At 35.4% G+C, this 15,349-nt stretch overlaps 1 protein-coding gene across 1 annotated transcript; it reads left to right on the top strand.

Moving 5' to 3' along the window:
- Window positions 1-10,087: 10,087 nt before the first annotated feature.
- On the top strand, window positions 10,088-11,718 carry LOC149687453 (uncharacterized). Its single transcript, XM_089870447.1, has 5 exons — window positions 10,088-10,205; window positions 10,286-10,368; window positions 10,917-10,984; window positions 11,126-11,401; window positions 11,497-11,718. Exons 1-5 carry the CDS (start codon window positions 10,088-10,090, stop codon window positions 11,534-11,536), a joined length of 585 nt encoding a protein of 194 aa, XP_089726573.1. The 3' UTR covers window positions 11,537-11,718.
- Window positions 11,719-15,349: the final 3,631 nt, after the last annotated feature.

The following is a 15,349-nucleotide window of genomic DNA, read 5'->3' as shown; positions in this document are numbered from 1 at the left end:
AGTATCACAACCATAAATGTGACTCTTTCACATGGTACTGCCAGAAAAACTTTATCCACTCTGACACATACTTCGACTGCAACTTGTAAGACCATTAAGTAATTGAATAGTCTATTAAAGTCCTTGTGGAATTGGAAGAATCTGTATTTTTCCCTGTCACAGTTCATACAGGAAATCTCAACCTTTCTCGTGCATGAGCCAGGAAACAGCCGAGACGCAATTGAACGAGGCAAAGGGTTAGCTGTTGGGCGGTTTCATGAAAAACTTTTCTTGTTTACAAAGGCTTGAATCTCCTATTAGGAACAGGTACTTGGGCAAAACAGGTCATCCAGATTTGCGTAAGTAATCTCTCACAAATTCCCAGCTGCGGCAATGTTTTTTCGCTACATTGAGGAAATTAAGTAGTAAGAGTTTCAAAGAAACATACTTATTGTTATTATGTTACGTACGCTTTTAAATAAAATAAAGCTATTTGTAAATACAATTGGTCGATTGAAGTAGCCTGTTTTGAAATTATTTTCTTTTGTACCTTGTTATACATATACATAAAAAATGCCAATTTATTTTTCAAACCTTATTTAATAGAACAGAAAGCTTAAACATGTTCTGAGATATTTATACCGCAAAAGCTTTTAGGTTTTGGATGCTAAGGCGTCACAGACTAAAATCCTTTACCAAGCTAGCCAACGTTTTCATACTTCATAATAAAATAGCGTGCCGGGTGATAATAAATTTAATGCGGGCTAAAGACTAGTGAATAGTAACTTAGTTTGCTGGCTTGGTGATTCATTCATGAAAAGTATTTTCAACAGAAGTAATTACGTTCTTTAACCGGCTATATTTACCAAATAATTTACCTTTTTACAGTATAACATTAGCATATTTTCATCTAAGATTTTTCATCTAATGGTAATTTGAACAACATACTTCATGCACCGACGCATTGTTGTTCTACTTTAAAAAACTCAAAGTGCATTTCTAGTTATTCACATTTTCACATCTACGTTTCCTTCCTTCCCATTTAGAGTTTATCCGTAATTCACGCTGCTTGAATGGCTTTTAAAACAAATTCCATAACAGCATTGAGTTCCTAAATCATAATTAAATGCTTAACCATACTAAGGATGTTTTACAGTGTCTTTTATCACCGCCTTCGATTCCGTATATTGCCAGAGAATCTTGGGTCTAATCGCCGTCTCAATAGACAACCAGTGCCATAATGTTAGAATGTTCACTCTCGGAGAAGGTATTCGACTATAATTGAACATGAGATTCAAATCACGGCCACCGCGAACCCGAAATATCTGTAACTGATCAATTTAATATTTTATTTTGTCATGGGTTAAATTAATTTGGTCTTTGATGCTAGTGTCAATGAATTCTCAGTTTCACGCAAGGGTATGTTAAATTTCGGCCAGTTTCAAAATGAGGCTAAGTATTCGGAATGGAAATATTAGATATTGAAAAAATATTTAGCTTACAAAATACCTTTTTGACTGTATACCAAAAATCAGTATTTTTGGCAGTGGTGGAGATACGGTTATCAGAATTAAGGGACGACATGAAAAGCAAAGTGAACACTGCAATAACGCTCATTTCTTTCTTTCGAAGTACGTACGAGCTGGTAGCGGGTTCCAGATCTTGTCTTGAGGTAGATTGCACTTAAAACCTTGAGATATAACCAAAGGAACTTAGAAATTTTAGTTCGAAATACGATGAAAGATCTCAAAACATAAAAATTCATCACCAGTTCTACAGAGCTAGCAGGCCCTTGTAGATAAAACTTGATGCTCGTTTGTAATGTTAAAGGAAAAATCACAGTTTTTATAGAAATCCTGAAATACGAGATATTTTCAATCGGTTTTGTGTTTCTGAAAATTAAAACTGCACCGCTTGTACCAACTAAATATTTTATTATTATTTAGTGTAAGCAAACATATTTTCCACGCTTTCTTTTATAAAAATCAATAAAACTAACTTTTAACTAAATTCAATTTGAAGAAGGAAGATTTTAAATGTCAGAAACGGTTCCTTTAACTATATATAGATTCAACATATGGTACCCATACACACGGCAAGCAACCAAACCAAGGAAATGCCACGAGGTAAATCTAGATTTTATCAAGGCGTTAAGATTCTCTTTGACATTATCAAGAAAATAAAATCTCCAATGAGCGATGAACAGTAACTTGGATAAATAAACTCAGAATGACCCGCTACCTACTGCATTCCCAATATTGAGGCGGTCAAAAGCATTTACGCTTCAATATGCCACCTTGGTTGTCTTGCTTTACTATCGACGTAGAATTGCTATGCTCTAATCCTAAGGAAGAGGTTTTACTTATCACTCTAGTTACTTACCCATAAGCACACAGAATAAAAATGCTGTAAAATATACACTAAGGTAATGGCAATAGCGTATGCCATCAAGATGATGTTAATTTAATTGCACATCCTCCCTGTTTTTAATACCGTCAACAGTACTGTTTTTCTAAACAGTGGAACTAACAGTTTTAAGTATTAATTGTTCGTGTATTCAGGGGCGTTCGTAGCTTTTAAAATAACCGCTTCAGAGGTTGTTTCAAAGACAGTCTTAACCGTTGATTATATTGTAGGGGTCAATGAAAAAACCAGCACTATATGTTGTTTTACTACCAAAAAATCAAAGTTACATAAAATGTCTGCTGCTGTAAAACTAACAGCAAAATATGTGGTTTTAAACTCACTAAGCACTGTGGATTTAAACGTGGTTTGCTGTGAAAATAAAAACACATCATGATGTTTCAAACCACTTATAGTACACTAAAAAAATAGGGTTGCTGTAAAAATAACAGCTCTTAGAACAGTTTTAAATCCCGGAGCTTATTTTGATAAAGACGCTCTTTGCTGTTAAACTAAAAGCACTCAAACCTTTATTAAAAACATTAAGCTCTGTTGGTTAAGATGCAACTTGTCATTTATATAAGGCGACTAGCTGTTTTTAACAGACTATCCATTAGGGTAGATTTATACTGGTTGCTGTTATACTCTCTAAGAAAATGCGGTGTGCTTTAACACCTTTAAAAGTAGTTTATATGGGTCCAAATTTGACACCATTACAGGTGTTCATTTACACCCCAGAAAGGGTTTAATAACACTCATTTGAGCAATTAGTGTCAAAGATATGAATAAAATGGTGCAACAGAGGTTCAGCTTAACACCTTTCTAACTCTTATATCGAACTAAAAGTTAATTTTTACTCCCTTATGAGTGTTGTGCAATTCCTTAAAGGGTGCAGCATAACATCCAGCTTGAAACTGCATGGTAAGTTGGTCATTTTCACCGACTTAATAACTTCTGAAAATGGCAGAAAGTTATAAATTAGTATAAATGCATCGGGTATTAAATTGGTTTTGGAGGCCCTAATATCCCAGCAGTAGATACAGACGTATTCGTTAAATTTAATAATTCTTTTCACGAAGAGTTTTTCGAGCACCAGAAACGCGTTTGACCTAATCTACTCTACCATATTTAAAAAAAGAAAATCCATGGAAGTGCGAGAACTTGGAACAGTTTGACACTAACGACGTTTTTGAAGACGAAATTTCTCTAACTGTAACTAAAGTCGACGATTTAGAAGTTAGTGTACGGGTTTTATTGAGGGGGCTAACTTTGAAATTTGGGGGCGCTATAGCCCCCATAAAAGGCCTAGCGACGCCACTCCAAGAGTGTCACATAACGCTTTTAAGAGTGTCGCATAACGCTTTTAAGAGTGTCGCATAACGCTTTTAAGAATGTCGCATAACGCTTTTAAGAATGTCGCCTAACACGTTTCAGAGTGTCGCCTAACACGTTTTGTACATTTTCGGTCAGTTTTAGAAGTAAGTAGGTTGAAATTATAATGAAGAAAAGAAATTGCAAAGTTAAAATATTGGTTTTAAAATTAGCAATTCACTGACTTTACAAAATATTTTTATTTTAATATGGGTCCTTTCATAATAAACGCGGGCCTTTTCCAAAAGGCTTAGCATGGTTAGGTAAGATTAGGTTATATTGCTTCAAGGTTTAAATTAAAGCGTTTCAAGGTTTAAAATAAAGTGCTCCAAAGTTTAAAGTAAAGTACTTAATGTTCAAATTATAGTATGCAAAACTTTAATTTACGGTGGATTATACAGTAAAATATACGTTAAATTCATACTTAATAGTGTAACTATCTGTGTTTTTAATTATACACTACTGTATTCTTCAAGGCAGAATACTTTTTTCCCGGAAAACAGCAACGTTCCATTAATAATAACATATTCTGCACTTCCGTTAGAGAAATAAAAACTAGCTGTTTTATCCACAGTCGTTAACATAAAAAACAATGTTTTGCTGTATATTTAAAATTAAGCTAATGTAATTTCAAAAAACAGCGACTACCTGTATATATTAAGGCTTATAAGAGGTTTTTCTGGATAACAGCATTAAACAATCAAAAACATGGTGAAAACTATTGTTTCTTTGACATTAGTTTCTCAGTGTGAGCGTGAATAACATGCATTTGAAATTCAGTTAATATTTTCAAGTATGGAGATAAAATTTACTGTTGAAATAGAGTTTTTGTATAAAATAAAATTACGTTACGAAGACTTTCTATTGGCTTCTTGTGAAATTCAATTCAGCATCTTTTAACATTATATGGATTTAAAACCTTCCTTCATCAGTGAATCTCTACGTTACCATCATAACGTTACGTAGATGTTGCACTTGGACAGTGACTTTAAAATTGAGAGCAAAATAAGATCGTATACGCAACTATTAATAGTAACTTAATCCCTACATTTTTATCCACCTTTGGAGAAAGGTAAAATTTTAACGGTTTCCCTTTTTCTTGCTATGAATGCTCCTCTAGAGATTCTTACTCCAAGAATAGAAATAAGTGCGGGACAACTGAAGCCCGCGGGAAGATTCAGCTCGGCACTCATTTCAATCGTCTAGTTTGTTTACATTAAATTCTCGTAAACTGTATGGTAGGGTGAGAAAGGGTGTGGATGCGTGCATGTGCCACATCGCCTCTCCGCCATTTCCAAGCCTGCCTCCAGCCTTCTTCCTTCCGTCTTCCTTCAAACAGTTTGCGCCTGGGCGACTTTAACTTTTAAAGAGATGAAGATGCGTTCGCATCTTAGGAGAGTCTAATAGAAGTAAGCCAGACGAGAATATCTTAATTCATTATTTGAAAGGTTTTCTATGGCGTATTAATTATAACCAAGTTTCTTAATCTGCACAGAAAGAGGTTTACTGGAGGAGTTCTTGCAAATATCACAAGTCCCTTATGGTGTGTCAAAAACTCTGAAATATGCTTACTTTCATAGGACAGGCTAAAAGTGTGCAAAAATACTAGGTAGGTTTTATGTACTTATTTTGATAGGTAATAAGAGTCACCCAGAATTTTAGTGCTTATCCTTCTTATATACAAGAAAGGAGAACTAGCTCACATAATGAAAAATCTCATAGATTGTAAAAAGAGTTGTTTATGCGTTTCTTAAAAACTGTTGTTAGCTAGATTTTGAACAAGGCCTGATGATAATTATTTTATTAGTACGTGTCCTTAGGTCAAAGATAAAAGGTCACCAACCATATCACCTCAAAGGCAACAGCGAAAGACTAACAATGGAAGGACATGTTACTCCACTTAAATGGGTCGAAATTATATTTATTTCATGACGCGTACTTCAGCTGTTATAAATGCAGTGAAACTATTACATGTTATTATGAGCAATATCTTCACAAAGATCTCTTAATAACACGTACTGAAAATCCAATTTGTTAAACCAAGAGTATGTACCCTTAATTTATCCGTTCCAAGTTTATATATGCGAACGAGGACAGAAAGTGGACGGCTGAGTGGGAACAAGGTCTATTCGTTAGGATTTTCAAGGGCTAAAACAAACAAACTCCTACACTGTTACTTCCTTCCATGCCTTCCTCGGTATTCTGCAGCTTGGAGGAATAATAGAGGGAGAGTCAGATCGAAATCAGAACGCCTGTAATCTCTTCAGGAAAAAACAACGCTGTGCGTGATGTTTCTCTTCAAGATCATCCAAAACAACAGAAATAATATACTGCTTATTTTACAATATTTTTAATAATAAGGCAGTAAAGTCTTGCAGAATGCCGTCCATCAAGTGGAATGCAAGAAAGGTTATTTAAAAATCCTCAAATAGAGGACCGAAAAATGCGTGTAAACAATTGCTTCTTGGACATCATCTGAAAGCCACTCCATGTATTATTCCTTCACCACTGAAATAACTTGATCTATCGCGTGTTATAGTGATTACTTATTCAAGAGTATAAGACGATAGACGAACCTCGATCACTTCACTGTAAAATTGTTAAGCTATATAGCTAAAGGAAAGTAGGCTTTTGAAAAAGGACGTTTCAGCCTTTGTCTTGGCACTGCTAAAATATACAGAAGTCTTTTGTTTCTTATACTGTATATAGCTAAAGATTGCACGAACCTATTATAAGAAAAGCCTAAAAAACTATTTTCATTTTACCAAACTTAAACGAGCCCTGAGGATGAAAATGATGAAAAGGTGTTTTCTTTCCATCTAGTTAATATTATTGTTTATCTTTCTAGGGAAAGAGTGAAAGATCTACAAAAGAGGCTTTTCACAGAAAAGTCATTAACTTTTAACTGACATAGTTTCCCTCAAACCAAATTGCTTTCCAATTTGAAAGCTAATCATCTCACAATGAAAGAGATGAAGAAAACTCTGCATCAGCAGTTAAAATTGGCAGTTTGATACCCAATGTGGATCATAACGTAATGTTAGCATAAAGGCGAAATTATGCATACTTACTCGGAATTGAGCTAATCTAATAAATTCATACTAAGATGCGTTGAATCTAGAGTTGCTTACCGCAACAAAAACACAAAACATGTTCACTAAAAAAACCTGAATTATCTCAAACCTTTCAGAAAGATAATGTGCAGAAAAGAATGGAACCTATGGCCACATCAGATCTATAACTGTGGCGATATAGTTGTAACCATTCTTCAAAACAAACAAAAATTTGCCGAGTTGCAATTCAAGCACAGGTGGTAGCGCCTCGGCAGATCCGGAACAATTCTGCGAAAGTATTGATGAAATTGTTCACGGTCATTGTCCTCATCTTCAAACAATGACCTGCTAAACGAATATATATCAAATCGTAAATTGACAGATATGCCCTCAACTGGATGTAGTCCTAAATACGAGAATATCATTGAACCTAACACCAATAATGATCTATATGAAAATTAAAATACTCTATTTGGCTCAGACAGCTTAAAATAGAGGTGAAAAGTGCTTTGACAAATAACATGTTGTGCAACCCTATACGGATTTAACCCATCCTGTGGAACCCGACACAGAATCAACCCATCCTGTGGAACCCGACACGGGTTCAACCCATCCTGTGGAACCCGACACGGGTTCAACCCATCCTGTGGAACCCGACACGGGTTCAACCCATCCAAGCGAAACTGAGCAAAAGAAAATGAAGGGGAATAGCATAAAGCAAGAAAATGTGGTATATATATGAAAAACTTCAAGAAAGAAAACTCGGGAAATTTTCAAAAAAGGAGATTACCGCCAGAAACAGTGGAAAAAAAAACCAATATATTTCAACGAAACCAAAGGGAAAGTAAAAAATTCGCCGCAATTCCACCGAGATTTTAACAGCGTCACGATAAAAGCGATTGTTCATCTAGTCCTCACAATCATCTTTATCCAAGATCAGATTAAAATCAACCAGATCCCAAACTGCAAATTCATTCCAAAAAGGAATTTCTATTAGGCCTAGTTGATACTGACGTAACTTGCGTTTCTCCTTTATCGAAGAAAAAAGGTGCTATCTTCATTTACGTTCTGAAATTATATTGCGCCTTTTCTAATATATTGTTGTTTACCTTTACTTACTTCACAAATAATATTATGCCTTTTCCATGAAATTGATGTTTACATTTATTTAGTTTCCTAAATAATATTTGACAAATATTGCAACCATTGAAAAAACGTGATGGCTAGAGCAGCCATTCTTAAAAACAAACAGACGAAAGTTCGTTGAGTTGCAATTCAAGAACAGGTGGTATCGTTTCGGCAGATCAGGATAAATTCTGCAACAGTACTGGTGAGAAACGTTCACGGTCATTGTCCTCATCTTCAAACAATGACCTACTAAACGAAAATATATCTAGTCGTAAATTGACAGATATGTCCTCAACTGAAAGTATACCTAAACATGAGAATATCATTGAACCTAACATCAATAATGATCAGGATGAAGACGAAAATACTCTAGTTGGCTCACACATACCTGGGGCTCAGACATACACGGGTTCAACGCATCCTGTCGAAACCGACACGGTATTCAACCCATCATGTGGAACCAGACACGGGTTCAACAACATCATGTGGAACCAGACACGGGTTCAACAACATCATGTGGAACCAGGACCGCCTTCAACTCATCCTGTAGAACCTGACACGGGTTCAAACCATCCCGTGGAATCCAACACGGATTCAACCCATCCAGACGAAAATGGGCACAAGAAAATTAAGATGAATAACGTCAAGCAAAAAATGTGGTATCATCGAAAAACTCCAAGAAAAGTAACTCGGGAAATTTTCAAACAAGGAAATTACCATCAGAAACAGATTCATTAATTTATTTCAAGGTAACCAAATTAAAAAGAAACGCAGCAATGCCAACGAGATTTCATAGCTTTCACAATAATCGCGATCCTAAATCTAGTCCCTACCATCATCTTGATTCAAGATAAGGCTCTATCTAGAGATCCCTAACACGCCCCTATTGGTCAACTCGTGAACTAAGTCTAATAATTTGTAGGTGTTATCTGTAGATGTAATTACGTTGTTACAACAGTTTGGATTGTAATTCTCACTACGCTTATGTAATGGGGACAGACCTGACCAAAACAAGACGACCCAAGGGCTCGTAATAGTAGCCACATCATACGAGTGAATAGCCCCTCTATACCCTACCCTAATGAGTGAATAGCGCTATCCTTTACAATGCTTAAATGATTTACCGTGCATAAATTCAGAGTGAATAGCCCCTCGATGCCATTTCCTAAACAGTGATAAAATTATTACCCGCATAAATTTACTTATGCTTTAATGTTATATTCCGGCGAATCGAAGAACAGATAGTTTTCGTGATTATCCCCTCGATGAGTTTACAACATAGACTTATGCCGATGCTCACTTATCGCATCTTATAAATCTCTAACATGGACTTATGCCCAGAATCTTTTGAAAGGAAACAACTCCTCTTCAAGATTTGGTGGAAAGAACTGCAGTATAAGCAATGATAAAACATTTTTTACTTTTGGTTATTTGAAAGAAAGTGAAATGAGAGATTAAAATATTTTTCTTGGTAGAAAAGGTCCAGTGTATGAATCAGTTTTACCAGAAGCGAATTTATTTATTCGCTTCTGGTTTTACATATAAGCATTTTACAGTATTTCGACTTGAACACTTCGGTTGTGACGTTTCGCCAATGTGTACACTACTTACACGGAAACCTAACAGTAATACACTTTTTTAAATAAATAATTAATCGAAATATCTAAGCAACGCAAACATTTCATTTTGAATCTATCGGACCAAAAGAGCTTAGCTTAGTCCATCACATATAATGTTTCAAAATCAATCTTATACATTATAGTAAGAGCAAATAACCGGGAGTAATTGCCGTTGACTGTATGTATTAATGATTCATGTAAAATAGTTTTCTTTATTCCTACATTGCCTCATAATATCGCAGAAATGTTATCTGTTTCGTGGCCATTCTTTATATAACGAGGCGGAAACGCTGAAAACCCCACAAATTTTACCCTCTGGGGGCAATGTGGCGATCTCATGAAAGGAAACCTTATATGATTTTCCACATTCTTATTTCCCTGCTAATGTGTTTCCGTGTTCTTCCGCTAGAAAGCTCCACCAATTATTTTATCTCAAACGTTTTCAGGCAGTTAATCTTCGCCCGTCGAATAGACAGGGTTTTCTTTTGAGAAAAGTTTAAAGCATGATTTGTTGCCGATATGCTATTGAAAAAAATGCCCCACCTTTTACTCCGGTCATCTGCTCCTGGATATTGTAAAAGGATGAAAGCCTGGGGTTCAAATTTGCGACCTCCGCGCATAATGCGTAAAACTCGAACAATTCCTGAACTAGGTATTATAGAAGTCTTTCTAATGAATGCCCTCGTTCGGTTCCCGATAGATAGTGGAGTTTGGAAATTTATTGGTCCGAAGCTATTGTGCCGCGTGATTTGTGGTCCGAGCTCTTCGGGGTTATCGTTACTAGTGCAGATAGGCCAACTAAGAATAAAACTCAGGTTGGGAGGGCAGACTTTATACTATAGTGTGTCCACGCAGCAATGTTGAACAGTCTAGAAAGATAAAAGGGTTAGCTCTTGATACGTGGGGTAGGATATTGAAAGATCAGAAACCACGTTTGATGTGATTTTGTGATCCTTTGCCTCAAAAGCAAAATAAAATGAATGGTTATTATTATTACTTCATTCCAGCTACCGTAAATTGATAAAACATTTTTCCAGTTGCTTCAAGAAAATTAAATTTCAGAGAAAATGTAAACACAAATAGTCTAAGTGTGAAGTAAATTTACAATCTAGAATATGAATTATTTTCTTTTTGTTAATAAACTTAAGCTAACTAAAGTACTTAAGTTAATAACATATCATTGATCTTTGAAAAATTGCGATATTAGAATGTTTTAGTTCAAATGCTATTAAGAAACGTTTTTCTAAAGATGCACACATTTAGCGATATAATAACACAGTCTGTGGCAAAAAAAAAGTGAAGAAGTCTCTTCTTGCACGGCATTTTTCGATATTTTGCAATAATGTTTGCAATTTCCGGCTAGATTCCTCAGGATGATATTTGGATCGTGGGCGTTTTAACAACAAGGAGGATATTTCTTGATAGACCGAAGTAAAAAATATTGCAACTTTGATGATTCTAAGAAATTGATATTGTTCAAATAATTTTCCCTTGTTTTGGTTTCCGAAATGTCCTGCCTCTTTACGGCTTATATAAAAATCGCCGTTGCACTTTTCACTCAATTCATTTTAGTAAATGGACGCGCAATAGGACCTTGTTATCGCTCGCAGCAAAACTCAACGTAGCGGCCGCTATCATCGTTACCTCGACTACCGTTCTCGGAAATATTCTGCAGTACTATGGCCATAGAAAGAATGCGCCAGGGATGAGTGGGAAACGAGAATTGAGTTCGGTCCGTCTATATATAGCTATGCAGAGTAACGAAATTGAAGTTGCGAGGATAACTAGTCCGACTAGTCGCTGCCCTTGTTCGATAGAGGGCATGAAGAGAGTTGGCAAAGGAAGAAAGTATTGCCCCTTTTTTAAATATTCGCTTTTGGATGAAATTTACTTGTTCTTTATATGATAGATTGAGGTTTTATTCTACAAATGTCCTATTTCAGGTTACTAGCAGTTTTCGGAGTGGGACTGGTGATAGAATAGTTGACTAGAGAAGATGGAGGCTAATTTATGCCTCTTCATTTAAAGGCAAACTTAAGGTAAAATAAAGTTAGATCTTAAAAGACCGACTTTTTTCTAAATATAAAAGGAAAAATATTAAATAATAATAATAATAATAATAAATGATCTGTTACTAAAAATAATTAGCATTAATTAGTCTTAAAAACGAGGACTACGGCGCTGCCATTGGTTCAGTGTCGTCTGCTAAATCGAACTTCTTGCCCTCAAAAGGATTGGATGGATTCTCACAGGCTGAGAGAGGTATGGGTAAGGTAGGACATAGCCCACTCGATCACGGGCGTAAGAGGTTCCATTTAGCAGACGCCACTAAACTAATGGCGGCGCAGTAGTCCTCGTTTTTAAGACTAATTAAATGCTAATTATTTTGTAATTAGAGACCATTTTTCTTAAATATGTATCCTTTAAAATTTAGAAAAAGGCCGTTCTTTTAGAGTATAATGTTATGTTACCTAAACTTTTCTTTTAAAGCTACCAGTTTAAATAGGCACGTCATTAATATGCAGCACTGGAGCTATAATTTTTAATTTTCATTTCAATCGAAATAACAATTTTTTTTAATTCGCTCCACTGTGCTGATTACTCGGTACTTCCGAAATTGAAGATGGAAATCTTTTATACCAAAGTTATATTATTAAGAGCTTATTAATTTTACACAATCTCCAAGATTAGATGGAAGTTTCAGTGAAATAGCGTTTGGAACAGATTATTCAATGTACGTCTAAGACAATCGTTCATTGTGTTAAGGATAGGAAAAGTTGTATACTATAAACCATCTTCGGATTTCACGGTTGCAAATAAAGCCAATAGAAGCATCGACGATAAATTTTAGGTAAAAGTATAGATTTTGAATGATTTAATTTTGTGAAGAAATACCATAACAAGCAAAATTTTCAAAACTAATGTTTTTGACTAGAACTATAGATAATTACAAATCTATCGTTCGAATTCTTCAATATCTGTGATATAGTTTCTAGTATTGCATCCGCTAAAATTTTCCATTAAGAAATATCCCCGACGATATGTTCTCGGTATATGCTTCTCGAGTATTAACAAAGGTTTCATTGCCCTAACCCCTAGTTCAGGGGTAGGTATTGACCGGAAATTGGAATATAATCGACGAGGTTTTTATACTGTAAATGTATGCTCTTATTTTTCAAGAGCTGCGTCAGCCCCTGCATGCAAGCGGACATAATGGATCTTAAATGTTTATCCATCTGACGGTCGTTTCACGGCCAATCCCACTATAAAATTTTCTTTCTATTTGTTAATGAAGAATGGCAAGCATACCTGAAATTTTATCATGTTGTATAACTCTAATTTTTGTGGTTTCGCTGTGGCATTTTTACGTAAATTTTTAAACCCTTTTTAAATGTGATTCGTAACAAAATTTGTCTATGCTTTAACCAGCCTTTCGCAAAGGAAATCTTATGTTGGCCCACGGGTTAATATGGATTTCTGATATAAGCCATACCGAGGGGTCGGACGTTCGGCATTTTAGTGTACGGGATTTTGAGATTTCAAGATTTTGACCAAGATTTTGAGATTCTGACTGAGATTATAGAAATCTTGAAATCTAGTCCAAGATTTTAAGATTTCGGGAATTTGTTCAGGATTTTCAGATTTTGAGGGAGATTTTCAGATTTTGAAGGAGATTTTCAGATTTAGAAGGAGATTTTCAGATTTTGAAGGAGATTTTCAGATTTTGAAGGTGATTTTCAGTTTTTGAAGGAGATTTTCAGATTTCGAGGAGATTTTTAGATTTCGAGGAGATTTTCAGATTTTGATATTTTAGGGTGAGATTTCGGGATTTTACGTTAAGATTTCGGGATTTCTAGATTTTAATGTGATATTTCGGGATTTAAGGTGAAGATTTCGCGATTTTTCAGATTTCAAGGTAGGGATTTCGGGATTTTCAGATTTTAAGGTAGGGATTTCGGGATTTTCAGATTTTAAGGTAGGGATTTGGGATTTTCAGATTTTGATGTGAGATCTCGGGATTTCGAGATTTTAAGGGTAAGATTTCGGGATTTCGAGATTTTCGAGAGAGATTTTAATAGATTTCAAACGAACTGTACGGGATTTTGACAAACGTCCGACCCCTCGAGCCATACAATATAAACCGAAACGCGCGGAAGGCCGTCCCCATTCATCGGCCATAGAGGAGAGCAATCAGTCTTTTTCTTCTTACGAACTAGCTCATTTATCAAAACGACGTAAGCGCGTGTAGCCGTTGCGAAAATAATTAATGGTGTACACGCGATGCCCAAATGCAAAGATCCCGTCCCCTTTTTTATAGGCTTATTTTTAGCAAGGAGGATTAGTATGAGGATGTTAACCTTAAATAAAGATTCTAGAACAAAGAAAGTTTAGTAATTATTACTATTAGTAGGAAATCGAATAAATTTTTATTTTCTACCAATTAAATATTTAATGTTTGACACTCTCTTGGTTTACCAACAAGATAAGTATTTCTTTTTACGGTACGAGAAAAATTATTTTTGACCGACTCCACACTCTGTAACATAGATTTATTTCTATATTATCCCCCACTTTACTTGGTTTTCCTATAGCTTTTGAACCATTACGCGTCAGTAAACCAAAGAAATTAAAAACCTCGGTCAGGTCACATATTTTAAAATCGTTTTTGATCGCTACGAGCCGTAAGAAATTTCAAAAACTCAACTGCCGCCCTTTCAAACTACTCTAGATACGTATTTAAAAAAAAAGCAGGAATGAATAACGTTGAATGAGCCCATACCGACCCGAAACGAATCTTATTGATTCTCTCAAATGAATATGAAGTTGTCTAACGTGCTTCGTCGTGTGAAAGGTATCATAAGTTTTGCGAGTCCGGTTCACTATTTGATAGATTATTTTAAAATTTTGCTATGCATTAATTTCCATTATAGTAGCTTCTAGTTCCATCCGATAAGGTTATCATAGTTTATGTTATGTTAGGTAGAAAATGAACGACAACAATAGGTTATCAAGTCTGAGCTCTTCAAAACTAACGTGCAATCTTCAGTTTACAGCTTTTTACCAAAATCCGAATTTGTAATATCGAAAATAATAATTAGTGATTATTTTAAATTTCGAGAAAAGTCAGGGATATTGAAAAACAGAAGTTTTAAAATGCATTTGAATCAATTTATCTCGTACTTCAAAAATAATCCATATTTTCTGACTCTGATATGACTCCCAAACATATCACTCCTTGTCGCCAAGTATCTCACGGAATGCGGAGCCGCTAAAAGAAACGGCAACTTCGATCAGCTAATGACTCCCCACCACCCACTGTTCTTATAATGGTATGTGTATATGGAAATTGCTGGCCAAGTTATTTTTTACCAGGCTAAGTGGACTCTCGAGCCAGCCTTATCTTCCCTCCGACCCCTTCGCACTTTGATTGCTCTAAGAGTAATTCCGGTAGTCGAACCAGCACAATTTATCAAGGTTTGCTTCTTTTACTTAACCTGCCAACATGTATGTATAGGTACTTAAAGATTTATAGAGAGATGAATGCTGGTTTTGTAATACATGTACAATAAAACACTACTCCCAGATATGAGCTTTAAAACAAGCTTTTGTGACGGAATAGACATTTGGGAGAGTTCTGGGTCCATTTTAATTACTTCTTTTCACAAAACCAAAAAAAAACAAAACTCGTACCTTGCCACGTACGCTAACATTGAAAACCTTCTATCCAAGAAATGCATACTAATTAGTGCTACCCTGCACGTCAAGCAAAATATATTTTCGACGTTTTTACTTATT

The sequence above is a fragment of the Phalangium opilio genome, unplaced genomic scaffold (genome assembly GCF_054372755.1).
Source record: "Phalangium opilio isolate 3A_F unplaced genomic scaffold, DU_Popi_V2 ptg000031l_1, whole genome shotgun sequence".
Classification (NCBI taxonomy): domain Eukaryota; kingdom Metazoa; phylum Arthropoda; class Arachnida; order Opiliones; family Phalangiidae; genus Phalangium; species Phalangium opilio.
Note: the sequence above shows the minus strand (reverse complement) of the source record. Positions and strands in the feature narration are given on the sequence as shown.